Source organism: Helobdella robusta, assembly GCF_000326865.2.
Source record: "Helobdella robusta unplaced genomic scaffold HELROscaffold_24, whole genome shotgun sequence".
In the NCBI taxonomy this organism is placed as follows: domain Eukaryota; kingdom Metazoa; phylum Annelida; class Clitellata; order Rhynchobdellida; family Glossiphoniidae; genus Helobdella; species Helobdella robusta.
This window is the reverse complement of record NW_008704261.1, coordinates 1017604-1035960: the sequence shown is the minus strand read 5'-3', so window position 1 is coordinate 1035960 and position 18357 is coordinate 1017604. Positions and strand designations below refer to the sequence as shown.

General features: G+C 30.1%; 3 protein-coding genes across 3 annotated transcripts in view; 2 read left to right on the top strand and 1 right to left on the bottom strand.

Annotated features, from left to right (window-relative positions):
* The window catches only part of HELRODRAFT_172632 (hypothetical protein), a gene marked incomplete at both ends in the record, with an annotated part of 1385 nt that extends 256 nt beyond the window's left edge, over positions 1-1129 (bottom strand). Inside the window, 3 exons of the mRNA XM_009019296.1 lie at positions 396-571; positions 816-820; positions 1031-1129. Coding sequence (XP_009017544.1) covers positions 396-571; positions 816-820; positions 1031-1129 — 280 coding nt within the window. The remainder of the gene's footprint in view (positions 1-395; positions 572-815; positions 821-1030) is intronic.
* An 11507-nt stretch (positions 1130-12636) lies between these two features.
* Positions 12637-13406, top strand: HELRODRAFT_172631 (hypothetical protein; the record flags this gene model as incomplete). Its single annotated transcript, XM_009019295.1, has 2 exons — positions 12637-12798; positions 12891-13406. 2 exons carry the CDS (start codon positions 12637-12639, stop codon positions 13404-13406), a joined length of 678 nt encoding a protein of 225 aa, XP_009017543.1.
* A 1510-nt stretch (positions 13407-14916) lies between these two features.
* On the top strand, positions 14917-18354 carry HELRODRAFT_191755 (hypothetical protein; the record flags this gene model as incomplete). Its single annotated transcript, XM_009019294.1, has 6 exons — positions 14917-14936; positions 15018-16417; positions 16491-16586; positions 17303-17405; positions 17966-18117; positions 18310-18354. Exons 2-6 carry the CDS (start codon positions 15179-15181, stop codon positions 18352-18354), a joined length of 1635 nt encoding a protein of 544 aa, XP_009017542.1. The 5' UTR covers positions 14917-14936; positions 15018-15178.
* Positions 18355-18357: the final 3 nt, after the last annotated feature.

The window sequence follows — 18357 nt, the reverse complement described above, 5'->3', positions numbered from 1 at the left end:
TTTTATCTTTGATTCTACTATGTCTCTCTCTTCTCAGATTAATTGTGTTGCTAGAAGCTCTTACTNTCATCTACGTAGAATAAAAAAACTTTTGCCTTTTCTTGATGATCCTACTCTTCTCCTTCTTGTTACTTCGTTAGTCTTATCTAGGATTGATTATTGTAACTCGCTCTACTATGGTCTTCCTGACTCTATACTCTATCCTTTAAGTAAAGCTTTTAACTCTGCTGCTCGTCTAGTTGCTCGTGCCCCTTTCTTTTCTCATATATCTCCATATCTTGTTCTCTTGCACTGGCTACCTATAAAATATAGAATAATTTTTAAAATTTGCACGTTCATGTATAAGTCTCAATCTAAATTATTTCCTAAGTACTTATCAGATATATTAATTGAACCTAAACGCCCCGGTTTACGATCGTCTTCTTCTTCTCGCTTTTTCTTAACTCGTGTTAAACACTCTTTTGCCAAATCTGCTTTTGCTTTTTCTGGTCCTTTTCTCTGGAACTCTCTACCTACTTCTCTAACTATTTCTCCATCACTTGCGAAGTTCAGAGCGGATCTCAAGACCCATCTGTTTTCAAAATTCATTGAGGAGCGCTGTTGAACATCGCGGAAATAGCGCTTTATAAGCTAATTGATTGATTGAATTGATTGATTGATTGATGTTAAGTCGTACCTGAGTTTTTGTACTATGGATCTTTCTGTTGGATTTAAAGAATATATTTGTGTTCAATTATCGGGATATACAGAAGATCTAAATTTTTTTTTGGTTTACAGAAGTCCTAATTCTGATCTCAATAACAATAGTAACTTACTTGTTCTATTGAAAAAGTTTTCGAAAATTAAGGGACTAAAAATTTACGTGGGTGATTTTTATTTACCTAATATTGGCTGGGACTTAGTTTCAACACCAGGAGGTGTTAGGAGCATGGAATCTAGGTTTTTGAATTGTGTAAGGGATCTGTATTAACATCAGCTGGTTTCTAAAGCTACTAGGTTTCGTACTTCACAAAAATTCAATATATTTGACTTGTTTCTGGTTCATGACAAGGATGTGGTTGCCAACATCGATTATAACTCCCCAATTGGGAATAGCGATCATATTGTTCTGGTCTTCATATTGAGACATACTTGGAATTTAGTTAAAAAACGTGCCAAGCAAAAATATAATTTTAACAAAGGTGAGTATGATAAGATGAGAGTTTACGTCAGAACTGAATTAAGTAAAGAAATGTGTGTATTTAAACAAGTTTATAATGTTGTGAAACTCAATGAAGCCTGGAGGTACTTCTGTACTGTACTGAACGATGCTACAAATAAATTTATTCCTTTAATTGATGTTGGGTGTCACAATAATGGATTTGCATTAAAATTTCCCAGAAACCTAATAAATCTGATTCAATATAACAATAGATTATGGAAAAAATATGTCATTCTAAAAGTTGTTAAATCTTTAATGAATATAAAAAAACAAAATCTGATATTAAAAAAATATTTTTCAATTTAATACTAATTTTATGATTAATTTTTCAAGAAAAATAAAAGACAATCCAAAAGTTTTCTGGCAGCACATTAATAAAACCAGAAAAAATAAAGGGGATATTGATGTCCTTCATAAGTTGGATGGTCAGGGCAAGGTTTTGAATGTTTATGATGACACTGAAAAGGCTAATTTATTTGGGCAAAACTTTTATAGTGTATTCAATTTATCTGGGAATGATGTTAATGATACTAATATGGGTAATAGGTATTTTATTGATACTTCATCGGTGGACGATATAACTGTTACAGTTAAGGAAGTTTTATCTAAACTTAAAAAAATTAATAAGTATAAATCAGCTGGGCCAGACAAATTATTCAACAGAGTATTATATGAATGTAGTGAAGAGATTGCACATTTTTTATGTAGCTTATTTAATATGTCATTAATATCTCATTAATGACATATTAAATCTCTCTAATATTTCATTAATAAGACCAATATCTCTTTGTTGTTTGTTGTAAGGTGATGGAAACATTGGTCAAAGATAATCTTATGTCTCATTTTATTAGCAATAATTTATTTGATTTTAGACAGTTTGGGTTTATGCCACATAAATCAGCGGCGATGCAGTTGCTAAAAATGGTAGATGACTGGAGTGTTGCGATTGATGAAGGCAAGGAAATTAATGTGATTTATACAGACTTTGAAAAAGCATTCAATAAAGTTCCTCATCACAAGTTAATTAAAAAGTTATGCGAATATGGTGTGAATGGGATTGTGGTGGATTGAATTTCTGATTATCTTAGTGGTAGAAAATTTGCAGTGTGTGTGAATTGAAGTCTGTCTGATAATTTTAAAGTGATTAGTGGGGTTCCACAGGGCAGTGTGTTGGGACCAATTTTGTTTGTTATTTATGTGAATGATATTTGTTATTTATGTAAGAATGATTCTAATGTTGGGATGTATCTATATGCTGATGACGCTAAATTGTTCAAGTGTATCTCTTCTAATGATGATATGGAGGCCCTTCAGGCATGTCTGGATTTTTTTATGGGTGGTGTGTAAAATGGGAGCTTGGGGTGAATGTGGATAAATGGGTCGTTGAACGGATTCAGAAGAGGGCCACAAGAATGGTGAAAGATTGTATTGGACTCTATTATGAGCAGAGATTAAGACTCCTCGATCTTCCCACACTGAGGTATTGACGAATCAGAGTTGATCTTATCACAGTTTTCAACATAACTAGAAACAGCGTATTATCATCGTGTTATTCTGTGTTAAAAAAAACCTAAAGATGATCACACCAGGGGTCATCCGTTCAAGTTGTCTACTCATAGTTTTAACACGAATCATAGGAAATTTTGTTTTTCCAATAGGGTGGTTGAGTTATGGAACGGCTTGGATGCGGACATTGTGATGGCTAAAGATGTTGAAACATTTAAAATGAAGTTGGATCGACATATGAATTCTACGGACATGATGTTCAACTGGAGATCCTCGCTTGGTAAATGTCATAGTTTATATATTTATATTATCTTTGACATCTTTGTGGTTAATGTGTGTGTGTGGGCTGATGCGTGTGTGAGTGTGTGTATATATGTGTATGTATGTACAAATATATATATATGTATATATAGACATTTATCATTAACAATCTTTATTTTCATCCAACTGTATTTTATTTTACTTTATTTATTTATTTTATTATTTTTAAAATACAATGGAAGCTTTTCATTTGCTGGAGGCATAGGAACGTCAGTTCGCGCCTCTCTATTTTCTGTTTATGTTATGTTTATGTTATGTTATATAAAGTTAGCTAGGTAAAATAATTGTGGAGAGTTGGTGTCAAGAAATAATCAACCAGTCAACTTTAATAATTACTGAGACAGATATAATATAATTATAATAATTATAATGTGAAGTTTGTTTGGCATGCGTATATGAATAAATGTTTCATGTGCGTGTGTTTTGCTTGGCGCGCTTGTCGTATGAAGTTGTCTGGTATGAATGCTGGTGGAATGTTATGTGAATTGGTTTTGTATGAATACTGGTGGAATGTTATGTGAATTGGTTTTGTATGCATACTAGTGGAATGTTATGTGATATGGTTTTGTATGAATGCTGGTGGAATGTTATGTGTATTTGTTTTGTATGAATGCTGGTAAAATGTTATGTGAATTTGTTTATGTGAATAGTTTTGCGCGAGTATAGTGCGTATATATGAGAGTGAATGGTTGCTCAGGTAAATTAATATATAGGTGTTTTGGACAATTGTTTTGTTTAGTTTTCGGTGTAGTTTTCTGTTTAGTTTTAGAGTTTGTGAGATTGTCTGTTGGTAAGTTGGTTAGTGTTTGGTTTTGGTCGTTTTGGTAATTGTTGATATTTTGAACAGTTTATTTTTTTAAAATTTCGTTACTGTTGTTCTGTTGCTGCTTTGAATTTATTTTAGAATATTCAGTTTTAGTATAATTTGTCTGCCTTGTCGTGAAAGGTGAAAATGTTATTCAACTTTTTGGACAAATTTCAGAGCTGTTACTACCAGAATGCCGAAAATATGTCTCAAGATAACGCAGATGACATGGGGTAGGGTTAGTCCAAAATTGTCCAAAACACCTATATATTAATTCACCTGAGCAACCATTCACTCTCATATATACGCACCAACAAAATAATAAATATGAGAATCTAAACCTGATGATGTCCAGTATTGATTATAAAATAAATTTTGAGTCTTTAGATTTTTGATTTAAGGTCGTTTTTCAAAAATTGTCAATGAAATTTTATCAAATTTAAAATAGTTCCACTGTCACCACTATGACTAAAGAATTTTTTTATTACGTTGGGTCAATGGTCGTGCATATTATATTATAAAAGATTGATTTTGTTTCCAATGAAATTTTTGAAAAAATTTCATTTCTCATTTGATTTTCAAAACAAAAAGTTAAAACATTAAGATTAGCGAAGGAATTGACTGCTTTTAACCAAATTGCTTCTAATGTATAATTCTTAACAATACATTAGCTACTTTTATTAACATTAACAATCAGATGGTTTTGAAAATTTCATAGTTTCAATTTTAAACTAATTTTCTGTTTAAAAAACGCAACTTATCATCACTAATAACAGGCATTGGAATCTGCATTCACTAACAAATATTGCGTCACACGTTTCATTTTATCTATAGAATCAAATCACATTAAATGCACTATTGACTGATTCTTATTACTACTCAATCATATTTGAAAAAGTAATTGAAGCATTTGATTTTTCTACAAAACCAAAAATTCTGGAGTAACAAACAAGCACCTTTCAAATTTTTACAAATACTTAATTTTTGTTATTTATCAATATATGTTTATAATACATTTATATTTATGTGTTGTTCCTACATGTAAACAATTAAGTGAAGATGAAACAATAAATTCTAGTAACAGGACTAATTTTATAATAGTTAATAATTTATTTTTTTTATTAGGTTCTAAAAAATATTAAAAATCTTTTAAACACTTGTTAATTAAAAGGTATTAATGAACATTTTTTAGCATAAAAAAGTCATCAATAACGAAATGAGTATTGATTAATATAAATTTTTGTTTAGATAGAAATATTGAACTATGAATCAGATTTATTGAAAATCATGTGGTAGTGACATTTGAAACCATTGTTAGCATGTAGCTTAAGTATTTGAAATTGAAACCTTCTAAAATAATGTTCACTTCTCGATCTAAATTAATGGTTTTAAAGACTGCAACTTCTTTCCTGCATATTGGACAAGATGAATTTTTTTCAAACAAAAAATAGGATCACTTGAAATGGAAGATATGAGCGCATGACAACTCGTGCACCATCATACTTTCTTCAAATTTCTCGTTGCATAATGCGCACTCATCGTGCAGAAATATACCACAAAAGTACGGTACTTTGAGATTTCTGCTGGCTGCCATGCTCTCATAAAATGAGTCGTTGTGATTTATTGTCCCATACAAAATTAAATATCTCCCTCACCTATAAACATATATTTATGACACTCTGAATTGATGTATAATGCATCATCCTGATTTTTATTAATAAAATCATATGTTTTATTATATTTCTATTCGAAACGTATTCATAGTAAAATAGTTGCATATCCTTGAACATTTGATATTGGGTGAGGCTTGGTGTATACCGGATATTTTTCCAGCAAAGATTTTCAATGTGTTGATCGTTCAACATAGAAACGTTCCTCGCAAATAAATTTTGTGTTTGTCAAGGAGATATTTGTACTTGAAATGTTCCAAATCTAATGGAAATGTTCGATACTGATTGGTGATCTCATCTCGTTCAAAATCTTTTAAATATTAATAAGTTTGAACGTTCAATTGTTTTTTAGAGTTCATAATGGAAGGATATTCAAGCACAAACGTATCGGCGCCATTTGGGTGGCTAGCATATCCGAGCCCTTCCAACTGTGCTCCAGCACTAACGAAAATAAATACGGCACTAACCAGTACTAACCAGCAGTAACTCCACACCTAATTTCAGTTTCAATTTTTCAAGTTAGGGGCTGGCGAAATGCACTATCGTTTTATTTTCACTGAACTTGATTTTCTCCAAAACGCATTATAAAAAACATCAAACTAACCGTTTTCTTTTTTTAAATGTTTACAACAACGAAATGTGCCCTAAGTCTAAAATTTTTTTTTAAATTATAGGTTTAAATAAAATCTATAAAAAAAATTTCAAACATACCAAAAAAAGTAATTAATTTTAATATTAAACTCAAAATAATTGTAGATGAAGAAGAATTGACAGCGTACAGCCTATGTGTATTGACGAAACAAACAAAAGCTGAAAATTTCATTCAATCAAAATGCATTTTCTGCTCGGTTATTAACCGCTCCAACCAAACACACCTCAAACGCCGTGGTCTATGTTGCAATGGTAAAAACATTTTTTTAAATATTTTCATCTATCTTTAGATATTTTTTTTATTAACATTTAAATTTATTAAAAACATTTGAAACTAACATGGATGAAAGGAATAATCATCAAAACTTTTATATTTATTACAATGTAAATTAATGTAAAACTGCTAACACTGTCTGCCTTGTCGTGAATGGTGGAAATGTTACACTCAACTTTAAGGAAGAATTTCAGAGCTGTTACTCCATGACGCTAAAGATATGTAGCAAGATGACGTAAATGACATGGGGTTGGTTTTGCTAGAAAGTGGCTAAAAATGGTTTTTCTGTCAACATTTTTTATTATATTATGCTAATTTTGGTTCTTAATAAATAAGTAATAATTAATAATCAAAAGAGAATTTTAAAAACACGATTAAATTCATCAATTTTTTTAAGTTTATGACAAATTAAGCTTGAAAACAAATTTAAATTTGAAAAAAATTGTCATTTATTTTCTTTTATTTTATTTTTTTTTTTGAACGGTTTTATTTACAACAGTAAAAAGGTTCATCCTAGCAATAAAATACTAATTTATGGATGGCCTCGTGAACAGAATAAATCTCAACTAGTTCAACAGAATTTACACATAACCAAGAATAAAAATATCAACTGAAAAATTAAGCAATACATATATATCTAGGATAATTGAAGTGAAATTAAAAATTAGGGATAACAAAAAAAAGAGAAATTGAGTCAATATTATAATTATGAAATAAAATAAAACAATTTACGTTATGAACAGCATAAAAAATATGTTTTCAATTGTTTTTTGAAAGAATTATAAATTACATTAGATTTAATATAGTAAGGCAGTTTATTCCAATGGAGAGGACCATAAAAACAAAAATTTCTTTCTACAAATTTATCTTTAATTAATAAAGTGTTAATTAATAGTTTGTTATTATGCCTAGACGAAATGTTGTTTTTGGAAAATGTAAGAGTTTGTTGCAACTTGCAAGTGATCGTCAGAAGTAAAAATAATATTATGAACAATTATATATATATATATATAGACAGGATTTATATGAATTAATTTCAAATATTGTTAAATAATACTCTCATTGAAAATGTTTATATTTGATATAAAAAAGTTCTTCTGAAATAGATACGCAACCAATCTTTTTTGACTCGAAAATAACTTATTTATCGTTGTTGAATTTGCACATCCCCAGACTAAGTTGCAATAATGAAAATGGCAGTAGAAAAGCAAATAATAAAGCAGTTTACGAGTGTTGTGGTTTAAATATTTTCTTGTTCTGAGGACTATCCCTAGATTGACGTTAACTTTATGATGTTGGAGATGTGTTTCTTGTGATTTAATTTATCATTAGTATAAACTCTCAGTAATCTGAAGGTGTCCACCTTTTGAATAAGGATTTCATTAATATTTTAATAATTACTGGAAATATCCTGAAATTTGTTTTTTTGAAGTTGATCGAAATCTGATTTAAGGTTGCCCAGTGAAATAAATTTGATAAGGATCTGTTGGTATTTGAAACTAGATCTGCTAGGTCATGTGATCTGGAATAAATATTGCAATCATCAGCATAAATAACACTATGAGATGGTCAGTGCTATAAGGCGTGCGGGTCCGCACGGCGAATACGCTGTTGAGATGCTATAAGGCATGCGAGTTCGACGCCGTTGAGATGCTATTAAGCGTGAGGAATCCGCACGGTGAATTGAACGTGTTAATGCTGAGGCCGCACGGCAAATTAGACGTTGGGATGCTATAAGGCGCGCGAATGGCGGAGGTGAATACGACGCTTGAAATTATAAATCGTGAGGCACCCGCACGTCGAATTCGACGTTTGAGATGCTACAAGGCGTGCGAATCACAAACGGGCGAACACTTTTGAAATCATAAATCTTGAGAAACCTGCACATCAAATTCGACTTTGAGATGCTATAAGGCGTGCGAATCACGAACCGACGAATACGACGTTCGAAATTATATTTCGTGAGGAACCCGCACGTCGAAATGTTACAAGGCGTGCGAATCACGAGTGGGCGAATACGACGTTTAGACGGTGAAAAGCGTGAGATTCGCACGACGAATTCAACGTTGAGAAATCTATACAACAAATTTGACGCTATTTTGACGATACAGGACAAAGTCGAAGCGCAAAATTGGACGTTTATTAAGACAATATAAAGCATTTTTGTTACAGAATGACAATTTTGAAAATAAAAAATTTATTGCATCAAGTGTCATAGTAACATAACACACACAGACGAACACACATATTTACACAGTAATGCACACGAGTACATTGTTCATGTGTTAACGAGTAAAAATATAGTACAGCCTTAATACAATTGAGTACATCATAATGCTTCCGAGTTGATGTAGAAATAATTGGTGCCGTATGGTTGGTAGTTGTTTGTTGAATTGTAGTTGTCTTGTTGTTGCTTTGTCTTGTTTCGATGGTTCTCGATGAATGGAGATTATTATCCTGTGTTTCTGTGTTTATTACTGGTTATCAACAATTCTTATCAAGCTGTTGAGTGTGCGGCGAGTATGGGGGTGTGTGTCTGTCTGTATGTTTGTGTGTTTAGTGTTTGAATTGTATGCGGTGTAATGGTTTGTTGATTATGTATGCTTGTAGGATGTCGTTATGGTTTTGGATGCATCCATGTAGAATTAGATTGGTGATGATTTCTTCATAGAATGAGTTTAGTTGTCTGTTGTATGGTCGAACGATTATGAATTTGTCATTGTTGTTTTTGAGATTGGCTATTAAATATTTTAATTTAATTTTTATTACTACCTTCCTATTTTTGCAGTATGCCACATAAACTGCTGCAGTGCAACCACACAACAAGGATGCATAGTTAGGTCGTGTCCCAGTTTTTTTCAAATTTGCAGATGGTTTAACATTTCCATAGTGCTTACAGACCCACCTAATGCAATAACAATTATGAAATATACAAAAATTAATATTGTATAAAAATTTAAAATATTCATAATTATTGAACTTAAGGCTTGAAAATATTTTATAAATTTAAAAACAACCTCTGACTGTATTGCATATCTGGGTCAAGATCAACAATTTTGGCGCTTTCCAGAATACACTTTTTGTTAAAATTTTTAACTATTTCTTTAGTGTCACGCTTAATTGGATGGTAGTTTTCTTAAAAAAACTTTCTTTCACATCAACGGCTTTTTCAACATTCACAAATCCATCTCTCTCCTAACTTTAATGACTCGGAGCTCATTTAACAAATAGAACATTTAAAAAACAAAATAACAAATTTAATTTTATTTAATTAAATTAGATCAAAGAAAACAAAAATCAAGCAAATCTCCTAAAGCCTCGCCGCTCACAACTGAAGGAAAAAAGATAATGAACTCTTGCCAAAGATAATAAATAACAGTATTACGACGCGCAGATAAAAATTTATCTAAAAAAAAATTTTTTTTAATTTATTTTCAATTGTAAGTAACGGAAATTTTTACAAATACTTTTTAAAATAATATTCGGCATAAAAAAATTTTTGAACATATTTTTTCGTACGCACGCCTTATAGCAGTCTAACAAGTTCATGGTCGACGTGCGGCCCGCACGCCTGATAGATTTATCGCTATGAGATAGTGTTGAATAAGAATTAGAATTAGTTTTGAATAAGAATGAGATAGTGTTGAATAAGAATTAATAAGAATTAGAAAAGAATCATTCAAGAAAATGTTGAATAAAAGCGGACCCAGCACACTACTCTGGGGAACTCCACTAACAATTGGCAGCGCTGATGATGATATACCATTAATAGAAACATACTGGCTTCGGTCTGTTAAATATGATCTCAGCAGAAGCAATAATGGTCCTCTGACACCATAGTTATCTAGCTTTTTTAAAACGATCTCATGATAGACGCAATCAAACGCCTTTGAAAAATCAACAAAAACTGCAAGAGAGAATGAAGATTATTTTTGTGGTTGAAAGTGATGTCATTGGTGAATTGGATTAATACATTTTCTGTTGAAAGACCTTTTCTGAATCCAATTTTATTTTTCTCCAAGAATGAATTTATTCTGGTTGTAATAATTTTTTCATAAATTTTTGAAAAACACGAAATGATGCTGATCGGTCTATAGTTAGCCAATGATCCAGATTTGTGTATTGGAATGATCTTTGCTATTTTTAGAATATCTGGTAAAGTACCTGATAATATTGATTTATTGAACAAAAAGGATAGTATTTCAACGATGGAATTAATTATTGATTTGATAACTTTATTTGACAGATGATGATGATCAGTGCTTTTGGAATTGGATAAAGTATTGGCATGTTGTAGGATTTCATTCGCATCAATGGGCTCCAGAAAACAGGAATTAGAGATGGGAGGATCCATGAATTGCTTTAAATTATGATCAATTGAGCTAGGAGAATTAAACAGATTTGTGAAGTATCTGTTAAAGGAGTCTGAGATAATTACTGGATCTGTTATTATTTGGTTATTCATTATTATCGGCGGATTTTTAATTTCTTTTCTATTATTTAAGTTTTTATATTATTGATATTTGATGCAAAGATTTCTTCATAGTGTTTCTTTTTGTGGAATTTTATTGCGTTATTTACTGAATTGCAATATTGTTTATAGAATGCTAAATTTTCTACTGAGTTGTTTTTTTTAAGTTTCTTGAATAATTTTTTTTTCTAATGTTTAATTTAATTTCAGGTGTCAGCCAGGGTTAAACAGATTTGAATTTATTTCATTTTTTATGAGTCAGAGGGCAATATTTATTTATGTTTGTTTCAATGGTGTTCATAAAAGTAGTGAAGCATTTATTGCAATCTTCAATGGAAGTTACGTGGAACCAGTTCTCCATATGTAGGGCTGATGAAAGTTTGAAAATATTTTTTTGAGAGAAATCGTGGAAAGATTACTGTTCATTATTTTTGTTGCACTTCGGAAGAGGTTTAAATACACTGAGAAATGAAGATTGGGTAATGATCTGAGATATCCGTAATAATGGTACCACTTTGAAAAAGATTTGGATTATTGGTGAAGATATTATCGAGGATTGAATCAGTTGAACTAGTTGGACGGGTGGGAATATTTATTGCTGGCAGGATTGAAAAGGAGTTAATTAAATCTATAAAGTGTTTTGAGTTGTTGCTAAAGAGATTTAGATTTATATTAAAGTCACCGGTGAGAGAGATAATTTTATTTTTATTAGTGAGAAGTTCCAGTAGCTGGTTGAGGTAATCTAGGAAATTTTCAGTATTTGAATTTGGTGGTCTGCAAATATTGACAACTAAGATATTTTTTTATTCTGAGAAATTATTTCTATAATGTCAGCTTCACATTCAATGTTGTTTACTGGTAAATCTTTTCTATGGAGAAATTTTAAATTTGACTTTATGAAGAAAGCAATACCACCACCACTCTTGAGGGGTCGGCATGTAGTGGTGCAGTTATAAATTGTTAGATTTGCAAATTTTTCATTTTGAGGAGTAAGCCATGTTTCTGTGAAAGTAAGAACATCAAAATCGATGGGTATTTCATCAAGCATTAGTTGTATATCATCTAATTTGTTTGTTATGCTTCTGCAATTAAAATTTAATAAATTAATTTGGTTCTTTTCTCTTTTTTGAATTGAATTGATAATATTATTATTAATTTCATTTGGCAGGTATGCTTTACAAGCCAGAAAAGAATCAGAAAAGGAAACAAAAAGGGAATTATAATAATGGTTATCCGAATTACAATTTTTTTTGAAATGTTATTATGAATGAATCATCATAGATAGGAAGAGTAAAACTTAGCGTGTATATCATCCTTTATGATATCCAATAACCTAACATGTTGGTACTATGGATATGTATGTCTTGATGATGATTTTATGATGTCTAACATGATGATTTTATAGATATCAATTTTTTGTTACCTTCTAACAGGTTGTGATACTATGGATATGTATATCTCGATACCTTCTAGCATGTTGATATTATGGATATGTATATCTTGATATTTTTTAACATGATGGAAATTATGAATGTTTATTACACTTAGTCATTGTTATCTGAGGTAAAATTTATGGAGTGTTAATGGAAAAGACGTTGTAAATTCATTAATGATCGTAAACATTCCTTCTTGTATATAAACGACGCAAGCGATTAGTACGTATTGATAGAAAATTTCTTTATCTTCTAAAGCGAAGCCTAATTTAGCTAAAAAATTTCATTCAGTAGAAGTTTGAAGATGACTAAGTCATTAGTCCCTGGTAGACCAAGGCGAACTCGTGGAACGCTGGTAAATAGCAACATGTGGTATGAGAGAGCTTCAGATATCGAGACAGATGATATCAAAAAAGCAAAGAATCAGTTGGAAAATTTTTACAAAATTTTTTCCGATTTTGATGATGTAACTTGAATCCTTATTTTTACATAAATTTTTTACCATATTCTGATAAATGATTTTCATATAATAATTTTATTTTTTGAATTATTTTATAGGCAAAATTCGTTGGATTCCAAAAAGATGAAATTGAAGAATGCAGAAGCAGACTGAATTTGAAATGCTTTGACAACGTTATAAGCATAAACCAGGAAAAAGTATCGTTTGGGCCGGTATCGAGTACGCCTACAGTTAAAAAAGTTGCCAGGAAACTTCAATCTCCACAATTTACTGACGATGAACTTCAGGACAACGAGATCGACAATAACGACAGCGACGACAAACCTGCTGAAAAGCGCACGATTGGGCTGGTATCGAAAACGCCTAACAACTTAATCACAAATGTTAATTTTTCTACAGATGAAAATAAACGTGATGGCGGAAAGAGGCAAAAGAAGAAATCCGCTGGAAAAGTTAGTGATGTTAACCAAGATGACAATGAACTTTATCAACAATTGGTAAATAATCTGGATAATATGATGCTGCAAAATTTGGACTATCTCAAAGACATTTCAGAAGAACAACTCAGAGATCCTCGACTTCTAAAAATTATTTTACAAAATTTACAAAAATGAGACATTAAATAATGTTTTTGGGTCTGTTAAAAAATACAAAAATAAAGATATATCGGTCCACTGCGATATGGTGTTGTAAAAATATTATTCTCTGACTAGCATACGAACTGATTTCATAAAAACTGCAAATGTTTCATACAACGAAATGAAAATTGGCTAAATTTCATGTAGGGACTTGATTTTTCAGAGTAATAAATTGGGTAAGGAATAAAAAAAAAGCTAAAATAAATTATAAGTTTAGAGGTGAGTTGCCGCCTGTTTTTGAACAACTGGATTCAAGGCGAAAGAGCGTCATTGTCATTACATAATTTTTATCTATATATATATATATATATATATATATATATCAATATATATTTATACATATGTGTATGTTTGCATATATACGATCCGTATGCATTATATCCGATACGTGTGAATCATACAAAAAGTTAGTTTTATTTGATTGTTCAGTGATTGTACACTTGCTACATTGATTGGAAAGGATATTTCTTTCTATAATATCGACAGTTGTTTTCGTGGTACGATGCCTGCTTGCTAGAAGTATTTTCTGATTTTTAAACTTTTCAAAACTTTATTAATTATATTCATTCTATTTGAAGAATTTTACAAATTATTCTATTCTGTAGATTATTTTTATAGTATCAATATTTAATTATATTCTAACTAAAAAATTTTCTGTCATTTTGTTGTCAGGAATAGAATTCGTTATGTTAAGTAAATTTTATTAAAAACATTTTATAAGTTTTAATGAATATTTGATAAAATTCACGCAGTTTTATAATTAAAAAATAATTTACAGTTTAATGAATATTTGATAAAATTCACGCAATTTTATAATTAAAAAATAATTTACAGTTGTATTTTATCTATAATAATTTACGTATCATTAGTTCACGTTTAGAAAATTTGTTTTGAATATCCATGTAGCAGAATAAGACAGCGTTAAAATTTTTGATATTCGAATCATAACGTGAATGATAAATGTATATATAAAAAAATTAAATATATATATATATATATATATATATAAATGCATAGATATAATGCATATTTAAATTAAAAAAAACAACTTTTGACAAAGAGAAATAACTAGTTTACATTTGTCAAAATTAAAAAATAAATTATTTCTGTGTGTTTTATTATTCTGAAATTTTAAATACATTTTTAGATTCATTTTAAACTTTTGCTTGATATTTTTGAAATTTTTGAACATTTTCATTAAAACTTAAAAAGAATTTGTAAAAACTTGCAAACACAAGTGCTTAATAATAAAGTTTGAAATACGCGCTGTTCAAAAATTTGTTTTCAATACTTTACCCAAGGAATGTCTTAGGAAAAAATTGTCATAAATTTTTATCAGTCTTTATATTTTTTGTCAAACTCTATTATGAATTCAATAATATGTAATATAATTTCATCCAATCATTTTTTTTTCATTCTATGAAAATTTTTGTTTAAAACTGTTAAATAAATTTTCATTTTTAACAGTTCTGAAGAAGACAAATTCATGTGCTTCCATCAAACATCGTAAGTGAATTATCAACAAATTTTAAACCAATTGGAATCTTACAGTTTTTAAATTAAAATTTAACTTTCAAATTGATTCACAGGTAGGTAATATAAATCTGTTTGAACAACACTCGACATTTCAATCGGAAATCAATTGCATAGATACCAATTGGTCAGGCATCATTTTTCAGATAATCTGCTATTATTCTTCGATCTTTGACTCTTTCATCGCCATTTGATTGTTTGATAAAAACTCAACTATGACAAAGGTAAATGCTTGGGACGACTGTCTTTCAGAACAGAACTTTCCTATTGATCTTTCAAAACGTTCTAGAAATATTACTACAGGTGCTGATAAACTTTCAGAGATTCTGATTTTGCGCAACAATGAAGAGAAAGAGAAATGTGAATATCTAAACCAAATGACGTCTAACTGTCTTTCAGAACAGATCTTTCCACTTGATCTTTCAAAACTTTCTAGAAGTCTTTCTACAGGTGCTTATGAACATAAAAAGGTTCTGAACATTTGCAACAATGAAAAGAAAGAAAAATGTGAAAATCTATACCAGATGATGTCCAGCAAATTCAAAACTCAGAAGATCAAAAGACCTATGAATGCTTTCATGCTCTACAGGAAAGACGAATCAGTCCAGTATCGTAAGATTTTTGCAAATATATTAGAAATGAACGCCGAACTGGGTAAAAAGTGGAGAAATGAACCACAACATGTGAAGGATCGTTACTTCGAATTAGCTAAATTAGAAAAACAACAGCACAAACAACAGCATCCTTATTTTACGGAGAGACGTAATCAAAAATGTGGAAAGCAAAAAGAATCACAATTTGTTTATGGTTCGTTGAAAACATCAATCAGTGAACCAGTGATCAGTAGCTTGCACAAAACATCAACAAAGTCAAAAAAACATATTTGGAATTCTTCTAATAATACGATGATTTCAGCGAGAAGCGCAAATCAACCTAAGAAGTTATCAAATGTGCAAGATGATGAGTGTCCCATTTCGCCTGAAATGATCATAAAAAATTATGTAACAAATTTCAAACTATCTGCACACATTCCAAATGTGTGGGATTATAAAAAACTGAATAAGCGTCAATTTCAATCGGAAAATTATAATAGTATTGAATCATACAAAGAAATCAACCTAGCCAAACTAAAAAAAATTGATAAAAAGTTCAGCAACTTCTTCCCGTTAGAAATAAATAACGAAAAAAGTGAGCTTAGCTATGAATGTTCGAATAATATAATTAATGAACAACGTTTGACATGCAAAATTGAACCGCAAGAGGATGTGTGGAATGTTCAAAATGAAATGGCTGAAGAAGCAACAACACAACAATGGCTACAAAATCCTAACAGTAGGTACCATTCATATTCCATATTGAATGTTGCAAAACAGTTTCATCTTGCTCCTAATCCGTTTGTAACACCCACTAGTAAACTGTTTGCAGATGGTTTCCATCAACATTCATTCAACCAAGTCAATAGAAACTACTTTTGAATCTTTTCTCCAGCAATCTGATTTTACTCCCAATCCTGCATGTTTGATTAAGTGTGCCAATCAAGGTCTCAGACTGTCTTACTCCACCTACAAAGAGTATTTGGGCGAGGAATTAAAAACATCAGAAGGACTCTCTAATGCATTCGAGGTATTTGACGATTAAAAGTCGTTAAAAATTGGATCACAAGACGTTGTTCAAATGCCTTTCAAAGTTATAAAATATTATACAGTTCAATAATTAATATATAATATTATATAGTTCAATAATTTTATTCACATCGCTCAATTTTTCTTCAATAGTCCTTTCATGAGTGTTTTCAATGAAAATGTTTCATATTTTTGTAATTTTACTAAAAACTATCGTTAAATTCATGTGGTTATTCACTAGCTCATATTTTCAGTCAAGTTTTTTTGCTAATTAAATATTTTTAGCATTTTCATAATTAAATTTTTAAATAAACAGTATTATTTGTAATTATTAAGTGGAATGACGCTAATTGTTACATTTTTATATTTATTGTTGACATTGCAGGAAAAGTGCTTTTTTACTTGAAACAGTATTTTAAAAATTTTCAATGAAATTTTAGCCAGATTTAGAATAATTTCACAAGTATCACAATGACTAATTTATATTTTTTATGACGATGAATTTTGATTGTGCGAGTTAAATTATGTAGTGTTAGTTGGTGTTTTGAAAAAATTATGAAAAAAGTTCCGTTCTCATTTATCATCTGAAAAAATTAAAACATTAAGATTAATGAGGAATTGACTGCTCTTACCCGAAGTTTTCCAATGGGTTTCTAATGAAAACGTGAGATTCTTATATTAACTTCAACAATTGAATATTTTGGAAATTTTTTATAGTTTCAAAACTATTTTTCTGATCCAGTAAAGCAACTTATCACAACATACGTTCCAGACATACTTAGTGTAGCTATACAAAAGGGTGTTCACAAGGCGTCTCCTGGTTGGTCTACAATGTGTTAATGGAAAGGTAAATTTAAAGTTCAAATTTTTGTAAAGTTTCTTTTTCCAGCCAAAATTTTTTGAACGATGTGTTAATGGAAAGGTAAATTTAAAGTTCAAATTTTTGTAAAGTTTCCTTTTCCAACCAAAATTTGTTGAACGAAACTTAGCGATAAGACGATACGAAACAACACACCGCAGCTCAACGTCTGCTTTCACGAATGTTAGTGCCAAAATTCACACTTAAACTAATTTAGAAAATAATTAATGTAATTCTTGTTACGTAATATGACTATTTTAATACCCATACTTTGATTACCCAAAATTGCAGTTTATTTGAATTTTTCAACTCTATTTTATCTAATCTACATTGTAAATTTTTACAACACGTTGAAAATGTTCACATGAAAAGTATTTCGTAATATATATTATAAGTCTTCATTTAACTTTGTTACTCTTACTCAATTAACTTTTCTTTGTGAAACGTTGAACACTCCAAAATTTTAAACAAAGGGTTTTTCTTACGAAACTATTGAAATTAATTCATAATTATAGCAACAGATGTAGTAAAAGTTATCATTGTAAGTGGTAATTTGATATCCAGGACAGAAAATGTTTATTTATTAGACACGAGAGTTCGCTTCAGGGAAAGTTTAATTGCAGACAAATATCTTGCGTTTCCATGGGTTGTCTTTAATTCAACTTTGCGAAAGGTTAATAAGAGATTTTCAAGCATATTTCTTAACGGCGTCTGTAAATAAATAATCATACACCAGATTTTTAAAAAATTTCATTTAATGAAACATTTTTATTACGATTATTCAAAATACATATACGTTCGTTATTTTGAAAATTATAAGGTTATTAAATCACAAAGTCAAAATTAATCACTCACTTTAAAAAAGCAACAAAGATCTTACAAATATAACTTTGCATTTTGCACGCTGTAAACC